Below are 17,722 nucleotides of genomic sequence, written 5' to 3' on the forward strand. Positions count from 1 at the left end.
CCTTCATGTCCAACCCTGTGCCAGGCACTGTGCTAGGTGCTAGGGACACAGTGGAGAACAAGACAGACTCTGGTGCTTGCGGGCCAAGTTCTCACTGAAGTCTCTTCTGTGGTGTCTGAGTTAGCCCTCTCCTCCATGCTTCTGTATCTCCATTAGAGCACTTACCACTTACCATATTGTATCGTCAACGGTTTCAGGTCACGTCCTCTAAAGTGAGTTCCTCGAGAACACAGACTACTGTCTTCCCTAGCCTTCACACAGCTTTGCACATAGTAGCTACTAAATAAAGGTTTGTTGAAGAACATCCTTCTTCCTTCAAATAGTCCTCTTGTGGGCTAAGGCCTCCTCCTGGGCCATCGGCTGCTTGATTATGTAAAATTAGCATAGTGATAAGGATTAGAGAGATTAGCGTCAAGGAAAGACGCTAATTCTGTAAGTAAGATTCTAAAAGCAGATTCATCTAAGAGTGAATGTAAGACTACATAATAGAGACTCTACATCAGTGGTGTGCTCATAAATGTGTAATAACCAGCTTTCCAGGGGAAAAAAGCCCTGGTTTATAGCAGTTGCCAATTACCATGGTGTAGATACTCCCATCTTGGCCCATTTCAAGCTATTGATGTGACATCACTGAATGTGGAGTTGACGATAGGGACCATTATGTAGTATTTTCATTACCAGGTCCAATAGATGTAAATAATTTCAAGAATATTGATAGTACAATGTAGTAATATAGTTAGGAGTTGAAGAGTTTGAATGTTTTAAATATAGTTTATATGTGAGTTTATTTAATTTAATGTTCAGAATGATCATGTTTAACAACCAGCTTGCAAAATTCCTGAAAATTTAACACTCAGCTCCCCTGAGCCCTTAGAGCTAGCTGGAGGACATTGCCTTTACTTGATGATGCCCAGAAAGGTGTGAACAGATTGAGTCTTTGAAGCCGGGTCCAGTTTAGGTACATTGGGAGGAAAGTCTTGTTTAAAGGAACTGTCAAAGTTAATTTACTTGTAAATTGAACAATCCCCGCTCCACTCCCACTCTTCAGCAAGGTTGGAGTTACTTATCCATATAACAAATATTTACTTAAGACCTGTTATTACTTTCGGACACATTCCTTTGGATCTCCAGATATTGTGCATATAGTTGGCCTAAATAAATGTTTGTAGAATGAATGTGAGGCTCACCTGTATTTATTTGTAGGGGATTTTAATGTGGCTTTGTGAACATTTCGAAGTCTTTTTTTCGACCTCAGTGGGCCCTCTCTTCCCAGAACCTCCTGCAAACAGAGATTCTGATGGCAAGAGGCATTGGGAAAGCAGGATGGGGGGAAGACATAGCCCTTAATTTCACAGGGCCCTCATGAGGGAAACTGAGTGCGGACAAGTGTCTTTGGAAGCCACGGAGGGGGAACATCCTTCATCCAGATCCTAAGCTCTGCTGCCAACCGGAAGCATCCTCTCTGGTGACGTGCCATCAGTAACCAAGCACAAAGGAGAATGGGACTTATGCTCCTGCCTCCCCCATGCTCGGGGGGACATTTGCAAAGCAGTCTGTCCTCAGAGACTTCTCTCCCTGGGTCTGTGATGATGTAACTAGAGTGCCAGAGAACGGCGCCATCTAACTTGGCTCCCGTAGCCAGAAGGTGGCAGGCCTTGTGTCCGCCCAAAGATGGGAATGAGGAACCACCAGTTATCTCTGTTTTTTCCCCAGCAATATACAGTTTTCTTTAATTAGTTTTTCAGAGTTCTCTTTTAAACATGTAAATCAAGTAATGTCATTTCCTTGCTTAAGACCTCCCCATTGCTTTTAGATTAAAACCCAAACGCTTCACATTTTGTAAATCCTGCCATGAGCTGGCCTCTGCCTACCCTCTGACCTCAGGCCATTGCCCCCGTGCATACTATGCTCTAGCACACTGGCCTTCTTCTGCTTCCTGGGATGCACCAGGCTGCCTGGACCCCTGAAGGGTCTTTCCCCTTGAAGTTTCTCCTGCTCAGAATGCTCTTCCCTCAGCTTTTTCCCTGACTGACACTTCATTCAGCTCAAAAACCAGTGAGGTTTCCCCAGTCCAGCCTATCTACTGATGGCCCCTACCAGTCATTTTCTATTCTACTGCCTTGTTTTGTTTCCTTTGTGTCGTTTATCATTATCTGAAATGTATTTCTTCACTTGTGTGTCTGCCTCCTCCATGAGCTCATATGAAAGCTCTGTGATAGCCTGGACTTTAATTCCTGATCACTGTTATAATTCCTAGCTCCTCGGACAGTGCCCACACATAGTAGAGTCTTACTGAATTTTAAAAATATTTATTTATTTATTTATTTATTTATTTATTTATTTATTTAAAGTAAGCTCTACACCCAACGTGGGGCTTGAACTCATGAGCCCGAGATCAAGTCACATGCTCCACCCACCAAGCCAGCCAGGTGAGTTGCCCCGAATGTTTTTTTAAATAAATGAAAATAAATGGAGGATAGAATACTAACCTGGATTATCTGATTCATGTGAGGAGCGAACCCTAGATTTAAGACTCTGAGTCCTTGGAATTTAACCACACAAGTATTTTTATCATCATTATTATTACCTCATTATCATCATACCACCACCATCATTATCAGCAACAGTGCTGCGTGGCACATGTGGGTTCTGTTTATCGAATGAATGAATGAATGAATGAATGAATACATCAATGTTACAGCTAGCCTCAAACTACCTTTCTAGTTTTATTTCCTATTCCTCCTTCCCCCATTCTAACTTCTTGCACGTACTCTGCTCCTGCTACTCAGAAACAATCATTTTTGCTTAGCACGCCATGTCTTCACATCTCTGTGTGTTGGCTTATTCTGCTGTTCCTTCTATTTGGAACTTCCATTCCTTTTTTGATGAGTTCTCTTTCTTGCTTTAGGACCCAATTTTGCATCCCATCCAGATAGTCAGTCTCTCTTCTGTGCTTCCCTGTCGCTTTGCCTGCACTACTGTTAAAAACTTGTCTCCTGAATTATTGTTGTGTGTTGACATAGCTGCCTTCTCCCTTAGGTAGAGAGCTCCTTGAGGGCAGGGACAGTACATTTTCCTCTCTGTATTCTCAGGAATCATTGCTGGGCCTGTCACATAGGAGCTTCACAGTATTTGTTGAAACCCATCTGCGGGTGTAGGCTACCTGCAGAGCCATGTGCTAGGTGCTGGAGGAGGAGATGTACAAGGCTGGTCCAAAACACAGTCCCTGGCCCTGAGTGCTTACAATATAATTGGAGATACAAGTCCTTTTCATAGGAAAAAATATCATTAAAAACCAGTGTATCCTAGAATTAAGTATGAGACAGGAGAAAGCTTTGTGCGGTAGAACATGTATAGGACCGGACTTGGTTTCTGGTTCCTATTTTACCGTGAACTCACTCTGTGGCCTTGACACATTATTTCTCTTCTTTAGACTTTGGTTTTCTTCTCTGTAAACAAATTTATTTGATCAGAAGCCTTGGATGATTTCTAAAGCCAGATTCCTGCTCTGACGTTCGGAGTTTGGCTCCATGGAAACTAGGTGAAGAGATGTGGCCAGAGCTCAGTAGTCTCAGTTTGCCCCCTGGTGGTCTCTCTGCAGCATCACAGTCGGGGAGACAGCTGTAGGCTTTTCCCAGGGATGGAGATGGCCGAGCTCAAGCCTTGTAAACAGAGAACTATGGAACAATGATCAGTCTAGAAGAGAACCAATCAGGTTTCTCACTGGTCACTGGTAGATGGGTATAGAATCCTCTCCTTCTTCAGAATAGAGGAACTTGGGAGATCATGCTCTCTGATCTCAGCCACCAGCTAAACCCACTTCATTTCTGTTTCTTTCCAAACCAGTTGGTCTTTGGGAGGCTGCTTTGTAGTCCCCCTGACTTTTTCTTCTGCTCCCATCACAGTGCTCTGTTCTGAGGCAAATTCTTCATTCTGGTCAGTATAACTATCTATCCATTTATTTATGACAAAATGGTTTTGTTTTGTTTTTTTCCTCCCTCTCACTCTTTTCCGGGAGTAGAGCCATAAGCCAAAGTGAAAGTAGTAGAAGGATTTCTTTGGTGAGACGGGGGGAAGAGATAGGCTGTGCTAGAATAAGACATGTGATTTACATTGTGAAAGGTGATCAACACTAGCCGAGAAAGAGCTGTCTTTTAGGTGTTTCACTCAAAGTGGGATTGGGGAGGACCATTTGCCCCTTTATTTCCTTATTCTCTATATGTTGAACCTAAAGGACTTCTTAGAGCCACCTCTATTCCCTCAAAAAACAAAAAAACAAAAAAACAAAAAAACCCACAACTAAATCAAAGATGGAATTGGTTGCTTGGACTCTTGGGCCAGAGCCAAGAAGAAAAAGAATAGGGACTCTGAGGGTAGGGAAGAGAGGAATAAAAACCAAGAAGAGGGGAGGGAGGGGCAGAGAGAAACAGAGTGAGGACAGTTGCTAATTCCAGGTGGATTTATAGGTATCTAGATGGGAAATGTAAGGAAACTCAAGAATTATTTTTTTCCACAAATGTGCTTGTTTGCTAAACAGAATTTTTTCTTTTCTGACAATGCACTGTGCCTTGAACCTTGCTAAACATTAAAGGCATGACTAAGGGTATAACATTCATTCATCCCACATTATCTGGAACATTCCAAATGCTGTACCTAAGCCTGCCCTGCCAAACGGGTGCAGCATCCATACCTTGCCTGCCTTGTTCACTGCTGAATTCTCAGCACCTATATTATCTTGCCATGTAGCAGGTGCTCAAAAGAGATTTGTTGAATAAATGAATGGTACCTGCCCTGTCCAATGATATCTCAATGATATCTCAACTCCACGGGGGTAGGAGGAAGGCTGCTTAGATTATTTTTTATTCCTCACTGATAATGATAGGATTGAGAGTTACCCTTTTTTAAAAAAATTTTTTATTTATTTTTCAGAGAGAGAGAGAGAACACAAGTAGGGAGAGGGGCAGAGGGAGAGGGAGAAACAGACTCCCCACTCAGCAGGGAGCCTGATATGGGGCTCGATCCCCAGGACCCTGGAATCATTACCTGAGCCGAAGGCAGACGCTAAACTGACTGAACCACCCAGGCATCCCGAGAGTTACTCTTATAAAATACAAATCCATAGTACTCCTTTGGTCCAAACGTTAAATCTTTCAATAGTCCCCCAATATCCTGAGTTTCTCTGTAAAATGGAGATAATACTATACACACCTCACAGGGTTACTTTAGGTCTAAATGAGATAGATATATCATAGCCTTGCATGTTCCTAGCATATGGTAGTTGCTCAATAAATTCTAGGTCCTTTTATTCTCTAATTTTCTAGCCTAATGTCCAATCCAGTGTTCTAGTCACATTGAATTCTTTATCAGTCCCACACAGGAATGCCAGGAAGGCCATGCTGTCTGTCTACCTGGTGAACTTCTCCTTGTCCTCCAGAACAGACCTCGAATGTACCTCTCTTCTGTGAAACCTGCATCCCGCTCCATCTTGCTTTCTGCTTCTTCATTACCCTGTATGTGTCTCAGTTACAGGGCACACAATTCTGTTATAATTTTTTCTGTTATAATTATTTACTTATACTTTCGCTTCTCTGTTAGGCTGTGACCTCAGGAGTACAGGGACCAAGGCTTATTTGTATTTGTAGAGTGTTTACAAAGAGTCTGGAGGAGGCGGGAGAGATGACAGTAGAGTTAGCTTTACAAAAAAGAACGGCTTCTTCCTCTGAAACAAAAGGGAAGTAACAGAAGATGACTAACAGTAAGAATGTAGCAAGAATCTTTAAAGCGAAAGGGAGGATGCCAAATCTCAAGGGGAAATCTGGCTTGACGGGGGAAGAATACAGGAAGAAGATGTCACCCCAAGAGATGAGGACGGTATGGGAGAGGTGGCATTGGTATGGTCTGATCCTTCTCCTTCCTAGATGTGTGAGGTCTCAGGATGGACTCAGCACCTGGGCTGGCAAGAAGGGGTTGTTGGGCCTGCAGGGAGAAACGGCCTGTCCCCACAGAATGAGGCTGAATGGCCTTGCTTCACATCTGAGTCTTTCAGTCCAGCTGGAGGGAACTGGAGCTGGCTGCTGGGGAAAGGGGAGGTTTGCAGTGATGTGTATGAGGAGTGCTGGAGGGCTAGGGTGGCGTGGAACTGTTGACGCACTACGAGGAGGAGAGCAGGGAATTTGGGCAGCAATGCAATCCCCAGAAAATATGGTAGGAGTGGCAGAGCAAAAGCAGCTGGAGAGGAAGCGTTGGTCTGGAGGCTCTGCTATTTGTTCCAATTGGCATCTTTGATGACTGCATCGAAGTGAGTCTGAGTCCCTCTTGCCTTGGTGTTCTCGTGGTACAGGTCGGGGCTTAGAAACAAGAACACATGCAACTCTGGCTCATTCTACTCTAGGCGGTCGGACTAAGCTTCTTAGATCGTTTTCCTTGTCAACCATTTTCAGGTGACAAAAACAACAGGTGACTTCAAAAACAACAAACCAGTATCTCCGTCAGAGTACTGTGATGCAAACACCAGGAACTGTGAGAAGTTCAAGAAAAAAGAGAATTTACTGGAAGGATACAGAGTTGACAGGAAGGCTGGAGAGTTGGATATGGAAGATGGGTTGTAACCTAGGAAGGCCAGGCAGCAGGCACCACAACCAAGTTCGTGCCTCAGGAACAATCTGGAATGGCCACCATTACTATGGTAGGGACCCCCCTACTCCCAACCCCTATGAGAGACCCACTGTGGTTGGACACCTACTGTCTCTGTTGCTCTGAATAATTCTAAACTTGTCAGTAGGTCTCGTGTCATTCCCTGAAGATTCGAAGTTCAGAGAGGGTGGCCAGGTGGCCAAGCCTGGATCATATGCCGTGTTCTAGCCACTGATATTCTCCCTGCTTCAGCCTCCTTAGTCTTAGCAGTACTGCAAATACTGCATAGAATGGGGCATTTCCCCCAAGTAAGAAGGACTTGAGGTGCTGATGGTGAACTAAAATAAAACAAAATGTCTACCATGCCCTCATCTTTCCTTTTCCTTTCCACTTATTCTGTTTTCATCAGTTGTCAATTGTGATCATAATCTCAGGCTCCTAGACTTGACACATTAGAATCATCCTCATCGCCCTCATTTTCCCACACAGTGAATAACTCTCCAGATTTCTTAGGTTTGCCTTGCCTTCTGTCCCTGCTACTGTTTTAGTAAGATTACTCTGGCAACGGCAGAGAGGAAAGAAGAGACTGGGAGAAATTGGGAGTCAGACTTCTAGAATGGTAGAGCTAAAAGAGACCTTTCAATTGATCTGTTGTAGTGGTCTTATCTGGGAATATTCATAAGAATTCCTATGGCACTGAGGAAATACACATGCTGGTATTCCATCTTCAGTTTTGGGGTTCAGTAGATCTGAGGTGGAACTTCATTGTTGTTGTTGTGTGTGTGTGTACATTTCTGTGTTGTGTGTCTGTGTGCACTCCGGGTTGAGAACTGCTGAATTCCAATACCCTTGTTTTAAAAATGAGGAGACTGAGGCCCACAGAGAAGTTACCTGTTTGAAATCACACGAGTTAATGAGAGGGGTAAAGGGGCCAGGACCAATCCCAGATTTGTTGGCTTTTGGTCTAGTACTATGCAGACCTCTTATGTTTTCCCTTTGTAAAAGGAAATTTCCTGTCTTTATTTGTATCCAAGAAAGCATGTTGCATGTCTATGGTTCAGCTCTTCCAACAGTAAGTAGGCTTCAGATTAAGAGCCCCAAGCTGTCAAGAGTGAGCCCAGACCAAGGGCCCCATTCCTTTTTTTTTTTTTTAAGATTTATTTGAAAAAGAGAGAGAGGGAGCGCGTGTGCGTGCACACGTGTGAGCTCACACACCCATGCTCCAGCAAACCGGGGGAGGGGCAGAGGGAGAGAGAGAATCTTGAAGCAGACTCCCCAATGAGCACGGAGCCTGATGTAGGGCTTGATCCCAGGACCCTGAGATCATGACCCAAGCTGAAATTAAGAGTTGGCCGCTTAACCAGCTGAGGCACCCGGGCGTCCCCTAAGGGCCCCATTTCTAATTGTAGTTGGCTTGCTCTCTGGATCACAGGCCTCCTTGTCAGAATCTGGGAAAAGCGTACTCAAGAATCTCAACTGGGGTGTGAAATGAGGAGGATCCATAGATAAAGGACAGTCCAGCTGAAGCCATATTTCTGTTTGCCAGGATTCTGACTGGGCCTCTGTGCACACAAGACCTTGTTTCAATTCCCCAAAGACTCTTCTTCAATTCTTGACTGTTCTTCCGCCATCTGGATCTCATCTTGGGAATCGACTTTCTTTTTCCTGCTCTATGACTTCTACCAATAACTCTGGCTTACCACCAGTTCCGACACTGTTTCCGGGCAGTCTCATGGAAACCCCGGGCCTCTGATGCCTTCCATTCCATTATGTTCCTTTTTTGATTTTGCTCTCCTTATAAAATGTATGCTTTCCTATAAAGATTCCCAACAGGAAATGCCATTTGCTTAATGTCCTCCTGTTCAGATCTGCCTTAGTGCAAAGAAAGCAAAGGGCGGGAGAATTGCTGCAGTAGAACCATCTATCAGAGGGGAGTCATTTTTTTTCTTCCATCCCCTCTGCATCCAGAAAGGGCCTGGCATCAAAGTCTGAGCACGTCCCTTGGTGATCAGCCCCAGCAGGAATGATGAGGTCAGAGCTGTCCTTTGGAAAGCAGTTCTGAGAGCTGTAGAGGATGGATTAGAAGAAGAGAGGCTGTGGGCATGAAGACAACCTATAGCAGCTACTGCAATAATCTAGGTGAGAGATGATGAGACATGAATTGGGCAGTAGGAGGGGGATGAAGAGGAGAAGATAGGTGGGAAAACAGTCATTTTCGTGGAAGAACAAGAAACTGACAGATGTGGGAGGTGAAGGAAAAGTAAACAACACTAAGTTTAGAGCTTGAGGAACTCGGAGGATAGTACCTTTAATAGGATGAGGGAAATAAGAAATAAGCTGTTTTGGAAGTAGGGTGGAAGACAGTGACTTTAGTTTTGTACACATGAGGAATGCAGACATCCAAGGTAATGTTTCCATCAAGCAGTTGAATATGCAAGGCTGGACTCAAGAGGTCTGGACTGCAGATATCAATTTGGGAGTTTCAGCTGGAAGAAACTGTGAGGTGAGGGTGAGGTGGCACCCAAAGAGAGAAGAGGACTGAGGCTTGAGCCTAGAGGAATACCTATACTTCAGCCCCAAACAAGGGGGAGGGCTCAAAAGAGTCTGAGAAATTGCTGAGGGTTTGAGAGAAAACCAGGAAAGTATGGTTTTGCCAGCCAAAGGGAGGTCCGGGAAGGATGTGGAGAGGGAGGATATGGAGATGAGGACTGACAAGAAGCTGTTATTTTTAGTAGTTAGCTGCTGGTCACAGTAGGCCTGGTCACAACAGCTACTCTCACATCAAATGAAGCACTGAGGGAGGGTTCTGGATAATTCACATATTCCCCACTCACGTTAGCCTTAGTTATCAGGGTATTGCAGAAGAAATACGTGTAATTACTTCATAAAGTTTAATATCGCTCAGAATTTCCAAATCCTCTCAGTCCTCAACTTCATCGGGCTCAATAAGAGGAAATTGCAAAGACTGGAGGGTGAGGCTGAAGACTGCATATAAGGTAAACATAAATATTAATGAGGTTTCGCCTTCCGCCAACCAGGCCCGGGGAGAACGTTCCCCGGGCTCACTGGAGCCCCGCCCCCTCATAAATATGTAGACAGCACCGCCCGCCGCGCACTGCCCCGCCCTCTACTCTTCTCCCTCGCAACGGACTCTCCCTTCAAACGGGAAACAAGATGGCGGCGGCAGGTCCGAGTACTCGGGCCTCTTCCGCGGCGGCAGCGGCAGCTCTCAGTCGGCGGGGCCGACGGGGCCGCTGTGACGAGATGGCGGCAGCCAAGACTGGGGCCCCGGGCGCAGCCTCTGGCCCCGCGCTGCTGGTGTTGCCGCCACCGCTGCTGCAGCCGCCGCCACCGCCGCGGCCGGAGGAGTCGGGCTGCGCCGGGTGCTTGGAGACCCCGGGGGAAGCGGCGGCCCTGCCGTGCGGCCACTCGCTGTGCCGAGGCTGCGCCCAGCGCGCCGCCGACGCAGCGGGCCCGGGTTGCCCGCGCTGCCGAGCCCGCGGCCCCGGTTGGGCCCGCCGTCGGGCCCGCGACGACGGCCAGGCCGACGCGGAGGTGCAGGGCGAGCGCGCCCGCCGCGGCCAGCCCGAGCGCTGCCGCCCGCGCCGGGACGGGGGCGCGGCCGCCGCGGGGCCCAGGCCGGAGCAGGAGCCGCGCGCCGCGGCCGCAGAGCCAGGTGGAGCTTCCCCTCCTCCCTTTGGGGTCCGGAGCGAGGCCGAGCGCGCCCGGCCTGGCCTGGTTAGGGGGTGGAGGGTCCCAGGCCGTACTCGAGCGGCCGTGTAGACTTTTCGTGGGGTTGGAACTGGGCTCTGTCCAGGTGCATCTGTTTGTGAATTTTGAACTTCGGAATGAAGTACGGACAGGATGGATTTGGAGGGGCAGTGAGGGGATCCCGCGCCTTACGGAAGTCAGAAGTTTGGAGGGAAACAGCATTCTTGGAACAAGTTAGGGCCAGGTTGGAATGGTGTGTGGAAGAAGGGTTCCGAACTTTGCAGGGGCCCTGGAGGATCAGAGAAGTGCTTGGTTTAGTGCTGGGTGAAGAGGTTGGGGTCGAACTGCCTGTAAAGACGTGGCTCCTGGGCCTGAATGGATCAGTGAGAGGTGTGGAGTATCCGGAGTTAAGGAGTAAGTTGCACTTGAGGATGTGAAGGGAGCTTTTCAGACTTGAGTGTGGAGTGGGTTGAGAGAATGAACTCACATGTGCAGTTTTCACAAAGTCTTGAAAAATGCATGCTTAGCACAGAGCCTGGCACATAGTGAGGAAGCAATAAATCAGGGTTATTTATATTTATAATAATTCCAAAAGTTAATAAGCTCCAGTAGTGCTGGAGACAAACAAAACAAAACAAAACAAAAAACTGGATGGGGTTTAAAAGTTTCGTATATGGAGATTGCTTGGCAGGGGCTGCTTCTATCTCCATGGCAGTGTAGATTTCCTACTATCATCCTGGCAGTTAAAAGTCTGTTGTAGGACTGTTGCTTTCAACTTCTTGCCTTTCTTTACCTTCCATAGCCTGCCACTCTTTGGTGCTGAGCTTGACATAGAAAGTGTCCTGTAAAAACCACAAAACAAAACTGTTATAACTTAGGACTCTTTTTGAGACACATCCAATCAAGACAACATCTACAGCTCTTTGATAAGAAATGCTTACCTAGGAGGAGATTTTCAAGAAGCATAATTAGGAAAGGCCAGATATTTGCACCTTTTGTGCTGGGAATTCTGCCATGTGTTATTTTAAGTAGGGAAAAGAAGGCGTTGCTTGTGTATGAAAGTGCAGTCTCTAGAAACTACAGGTTCCAGAATGCAGTGTGTTTTGAGTCGAGCGGACACCTGCCACTGTCCTAGGATACCTTACTTTTTATTTCTACGTCTTTTTTTTTTTATTTCTACGTCTTACTTTCTATATTCCTCATTATTCTTTTTAAGCTTCACAACATCCTTATGAGATAGGTACTTTTATTTCCATTTTACAGATGAAACTGAGGCCCAGAGAGGTTAAGTAACTTGCCTGAATGAAAACCCAGTTCCATCTGATTCTTGCTCACATCAAGCAAGAAGGCCTCCCCAGATGTCATCTAATTTGTGGGTGCTGTGTGATGTTCTCGAATGCTCTTTAATTTACTTCAAATTCTGAGATTATGGTAAAAAAAAAAAAGTATTTCTCTGGTCTCCCTACTAGTACTATTGATTATATGGTCAAATAGGGTAGAAATTTCTATTCTTATTTCTAAAGTCTGGACTCCTCTGTGAAATAGTCTGAAATTTGATCCATGAGAGGGAGTATGGCTCAATAATTTCTGCAAACTTTTTCCCTTGAAGAAATTTGTCATAAAGTGTATCAGTAATTAAGGAAAATTATATAAAATGAGATTCCAAATTAGGATCTGTTGAATCACTGAGTATCCACCAATTATATGTTTATGAGGACTGTGATGAAAAATATTTTTCCTTAAATGTTCTTGTTGGATCATTGAGTGTATATAATTACAGGCTTATTAAGTCAAATCATTATAGAAGAATATTGCTGAGCAGGGTTTGGGAATTATCTTCTAGCTTCAGTGGGTTGGACTTCTTGAAGGTATATACAGTTTTTTAATTTAAAATTTTAATATGCAGTGTATTCACATAATGCAAACAAAAATATAAGAAAGTATACAATGGAAGGGTTCCTCCTACCCCTTTACTCATTTCCCACTAACATCCACATTCTCATTTATTCCAGTTTCTTTATGCTTATACATAAAAATTCAAATATATTTATTTTAGTTTTTTTATCTTTTTACACAAAAGGTTGTGTATTGTATACACTGTTCTGTAACTTGCTTTTTTCATATAACAATACATGATGGAAATCTTGTCATATCACTATATAGAAGTTTTCTTTATTCTACTTACAGTTGCAAGGAATTTCATTGAATGGCTATAACAATTTACTTAACCATCTATTGGTGGACATTTAGGTTGTTTCCAATCTTTTGCTATTATAAATAGCCATTCATAGAATTGTTATATACACATGTATGTGCATTGTTATGGAGAGGTCACCTGTAGCTTTCACCACATTCTCAAAGGATTGCAAAAAGAAAGCGAGGAACCATTGTTTTAACACAGGTCCCTCATTCTACAGAAGGGAGAACTGAGGCCCAGAAGAGAGTAGAAGGTGACCACAGGCGCCTGGGTTGCTCAGTCAGTTAAGCGCCTGCCTTCGGCTCAGATCCTGATCCCAGGGTCCTGGGATCCAACCTGCTTCTCCCTTCCCTCTGCCGCTCCCCCTGCTTGTGCTCTCTCACTCTCTGTCAAATAAATAAATAAAATCTTAAAAAAAGTGACCAGCGAATGGTCATCATGAGTTAGTAGCAGATAAAGACCAAAAGAGTAACCCATAAATAAGGGCTAAAATATAGCCTAATTCCCAGTTAAATGCTCTGATGGCTTTTAATAGGGAAAACTAAAGACCAGTTTTATAAATATTTACATTGTGTTTTTGAGTGGGAAACAGCAATAGAAATAGCAATTTTAGGTATATTCAGAAGTATATTGCTTAGCAATATTCTTTTGGCATATTTAGGCCAGTTGATAAAAGAAAGGTCAGGCCTGCTTTATATTACTGGAAATTAAATTTTGTTGTAAATGCACTGGTGTTTAAGTGAAATTCTTACAGTTTTGTTGTTGAAGCCCCATGGCTCTTTTGGAATTGAATTGTCTATGAAATAAGTGCAAGAGTGTGTGCTTGTTGAAAATTTTGGTTGTGTTGCTGACATTTTTGTTTTTTGCCAGCTCCTCGGCAAGCTTTAAAGTTCAGAACCTTAAGGACTCCTATGTAAAATGTTTTGTTTTATTATATGCCTTGTCAGTTTGCTTTTGGATATAGTTATCAGTTGATTTGTGCAACATTATGTGAAGGCTATTACAACTTTATATTCCTCAAGGAGCTGTAGCTCACTGCATATATTGACATAGCATTTGGGCCATTTTGAGCAATATTCACAAGTATGTAATGAATGCCTAGGCTCTGCCAGCCAGGCACTGTGCTAGGTCCTTGGGAGACATTCGTGAATGAAATGGTCCAAGATTTCTTCCTCTTGGAGCTTATATTCTAAATTTAGAGACAGGCTTGGTCCATTGATTAAAAAAAAATGTAGCACACAGGCACAGATAGGTACCTTTGCAACTGCAGTTGACCCTTGAACAACAGGAGTTTTAACTCCGTGGATCCACCTATACGTGGATATTTTTCAATGAATACATTACAGTGCTGTAAATGTATTTTCTCTTTCTTAGGATTTTCCTAACATTTTCTTTTCTCTAGCTTTATTTAAGAATACAATATATAATGCATATAACATACAACATATATGTTAATCAGCAGTTTATATTATTAGTAAGGCATCCGGGCACCAGTGGGCTGTAAGTAAAGTTTTTGGGAAGTCAAAAGTTACTGTGGCTTTTTGACTGTGCCAGGGGTCAGCGCCCCTCACCCCTGTATTGTTCAGTGGTCAACTGTATATACAACAGCAGTCCTTAAGTCTCATTGGTAATAATTAATGAATTTTAAGAATTCATTTAGTCTTTTGATTTGAAATCAAGAGTGATCATTCTAAATTATACTGCCTTTGAACTTGAAACCAAGATCTTGGGGTGCCTGTGGGTGGCTCAGTGGGTTAAGTGTCTGCCTTCGGCTCAGGTCATGATCCCGGCTCAGGTCATGGTCCCGGAGTCCCTTGGCAGGCTCCCTGCTCATGGGGAGTCTGCTTCTCCCTCTCCCTCTGTCCCTCCCCACTGTTCGTGCTCTCTCACTCTCTCTCAAATAAATAAATAAAATCTTAAAAAAAAAACCCAGAAATCAAGACCTTTTAGGACAGTTCTTTTTCTTCTACCATGGGTAATAATTGAAGAGAAAAGCTAGACAAAGGCCAATGAATGTTTTAAACTGGCAGTTAGAACTTTAAAAAAATTTTTAGTGTTAAAAGAGCATTTCAAAAATTTAATAGTACCTCATTTATCCCTTCGCTTTAATCCTGCCCAATGTCCCTGTTCACTTAGGGTTAACGTACATTTAAAAAATGTCCTCTTTCTGTGACAAACAAGTAGTTCTGGTTTATTACTCAGTTGGCAGACAATGTTTGCTATGTGTGGAGCCTAAATTACATTTAGGACTAATGAATAATGAAATCATGTGATTGTGGTGGAAAAGGACAAGAATTTCCCTCATCTGTACAGGATTTGTTTTAAAATGTATAATGACTCAACTTTTTATCCTTAGTGACACATATTCCAGAATTTCAGAGTGTCCTTATATGTTATACTAATGCAGGAAACAGCTCAGAATGAGATGACCTCACCAACTAAATATTAATTGCCATTGAAGGAATATCTCTGTTCTATAGAATTCAGGATTGAGCAGCAGGAATTTAGGAGGTATTTGTTTTTGTTCATTCATATTTCCACTCCTGCCTAACTTCCAGTTAATCTGGATGAGTTGCTTAGTCTTGAATTCATTTCTGAGTTTTTTTGAGTGTAGGATATAGGATATGTTTGTCAAATATCATCCCACTAATTCAATGAGCATTTTTAGGGGCACATGCTCTGTAAGATAATATAATAAAAAAGATGAATAAGACGTGGTCCCCATTCTTTGAGATTCCACAGTCTAGTTGGACAAACACCTTACCAAATAACGTTACAAAGTAGTAAGTGAGGTAAATGCATAATGCCAACAGAGTATAGGAATGGGATAACTAAGAGTGGAGGAAAGCTAAGGAATTTGAGCCGTATATTGAAAAGAGTAGGAATTCATCAGATGAGGGAGGAGAGGAGGGCCATTCCAGGGAGAAGAACCTGCATGTACAAAAGCCTGAAGACTCTTGGCATATTCAGGGACTGACAAGGAGTTAAATATTGATGGAATGTGGGACTGGAATGGGGAAGGAAAAGAGAAGGGACTGTGGAAGTTAGATCACAAAGGGCATGGTATATCATGATAAAAGAATTTGGGACTTTATTCTATAGATAATGCAGAGCCCTTAAAGATATTTTTAAGGAGGGGAGGGGCAGAGGGAGAGGGAGAGAGAGAATCTTAAGCAGGCTCCACGCCCAGCAAGGAGCCCAACACAGGGCTCCATCTCACCACCCTGAGATCATGACCTGAGCTGAAATCAAGAGTCAGAAGCTTAACTGACTGAGCCACCCAGGTGCCCCTGCCCTTAAAGGTTTTTAAGTAAGTGGAATGACATCATCATAATGTGCTTTAGAAAGACAATATTGGTTGGCGTATGGAGGAAAGATGTGAATAAAAATGAAGAAGGGAGTCCAGTTAGGGGGCTATTTTAGTAGTTCAGGCAAGAGATGAAGAGGGGCTGGACTAAAGCAGTGGCTATGGGGATGTTTTCCTTCAGTCATGCATTAATTTAGTAACTACAAATAGAATAGAAACATTCTTTCTCATGTTGGTGTAGTTGGGAAGATTGGTATATAAACATGCCACTGAAATGTGTAGTAAATGCAATTATAACCATAATGCAAGATAGAATTGTAGAAGGCAATAAAGTACATATAAATAGAGCCAGTTAACGGAGCAGAATCTGGAGACAGATTGCCTGTATTTGAATTCTAGCTCTGCCATTTATAGCTGTGTGTTCTTGGGCACATTGCTTGACCTCTCTGTACCTTAGTTTCCTCATTTAGAAAATGGGGATAGTAATAGCAAAACCATTAAGGTTGTTGTTAAGACTAAATGAGTTATTAGAATGCATGGCATATGAAGAGCTCAATGAATGTTAGCCATTTCACAATGAAGAGAATCAAACTTAGATGGGTCAGGAATGGGTTCAATAAAAGTTAGACACTTGACCCTGAGTATTCAGTAGGTGGATGAGGGCAGGATAAAGATGAGGGAAATCAGTATATTTAGAAGCACAGGAGTATGAAATAACAAGGAGACTTCTAGGGATTGTAAGTAGGAGTGGTTGGAGCAGAGTACATGTGGGAGAGTGGAACGAGAAGGAATTTCAGAAATAAGCAGTTACTGGATAATAGTGGACTTTGAATGCTGTGCTCAGGAGTAAGAATCCACTGAAGAGTTTTAAAGAGGAGTTCATCTTTGCATTTTAGAGTGATTACTCCTGTGGGGTTAATGTAGCAAATGGATTGGAGAGCCCAGATTCTCTTTTAGCAAGATGGCTAACTGAGATAAGAAGACTCCTCTGCTACAAATATCCAGAAAAGCTGGATGATACTGAACTAACAATTTTTTAAAATGCATTCCTGAGCTTGCAGGAAAGACAGGAAAATCTCCAGGTTCTAGAAATACAAATGAAACTAAAAACCAAAACTTTAGTAAGCCTTGAACTCATGCTGTGTTGCCCTGGAGCAGGGTGAAGGGGTGGGGTGAGGGGTTATTTCTGGTTTTCTATTACTAGTGGACTGAGTTTTAACCATGTAGAAAAGGGAACCAAAACTAAAACTTCTGCACAAAACTGGGATTCTTGATGTGCATTCAAAGCGAAGGGGTGGGTAGAGAAAAATCTTCCCACTGACACAAGCCAGTAATAAGAAATCTTGTCTTGATTGCCTGGGTTCTATGCAGAGAGGAAATGGGAAAAAAAGCATCTCAGAAATTGAAGCACAAGACATATGCCTTGCTTATATTTGGGATCTGAGTTTCTGTTATATGGTTTAAGTATCACCAGGCTGAGAAATTAATAAAAAGAAGCTGGCTCCAAACTAGTAATACCCCTGGGTCACCTGGAGAAAGGAAAAACAAGACTCCAAGGGGTACTCCCAACTTGGAAGATTCTCTAAGAAAGAAGCCCAGCTGAAGATGAACTTATAATTAAATGTGACACATGAGGAAACCATTTTCTAACATAAATGAGAGTTAGCAGATAAGCAAGAGGATTATATCTCTGGAAACCAGGATGGTGGAGTAGCAGCTTGAACGATAATTTAAATTAGCACATTTTAAGTGACTAAAGACATTAAAGAACTAATTGACATCCTGGAAAATGAATAAGATGTTATGAAATAGGTACATTTGAAAAAGAGCTAAACATAATGAAAAATATAGTCAGTGAGGTTAAAAAAAAGCTC

The 17,722-nt window shown here is 43.2% G+C and overlaps 1 protein-coding gene across 1 annotated transcript in view; it reads left to right on the plus strand.

The window, feature by feature from the left end:
- The first annotated feature begins 9,795 nt into the window (after positions 1 to 9,795).
- RNF169 (ring finger protein 169) overlaps positions 9,796 to 17,722 on the plus strand; it is an 82,665-nt gene continuing 74,738 nt past the window's right edge. The window contains exon 1 of the mRNA XM_032426915.1: positions 9,796 to 10,309. Coding sequence (XP_032282806.1) covers positions 9,808 to 10,309 — 502 coding nt within the window. The 5' untranslated portion in view covers positions 9,796 to 9,807. The remainder of the gene's footprint in view (positions 10,310 to 17,722) is intronic.

The sequence above is a fragment of the Phoca vitulina genome, unplaced genomic scaffold (genome assembly GCF_004348235.1).
Source record: "Phoca vitulina isolate PV1807 unplaced genomic scaffold, GSC_HSeal_1.0 scaffold36, whole genome shotgun sequence".
Taxonomy (NCBI): Eukaryota; Metazoa; Chordata; class Mammalia; order Carnivora; family Phocidae; genus Phoca; species Phoca vitulina.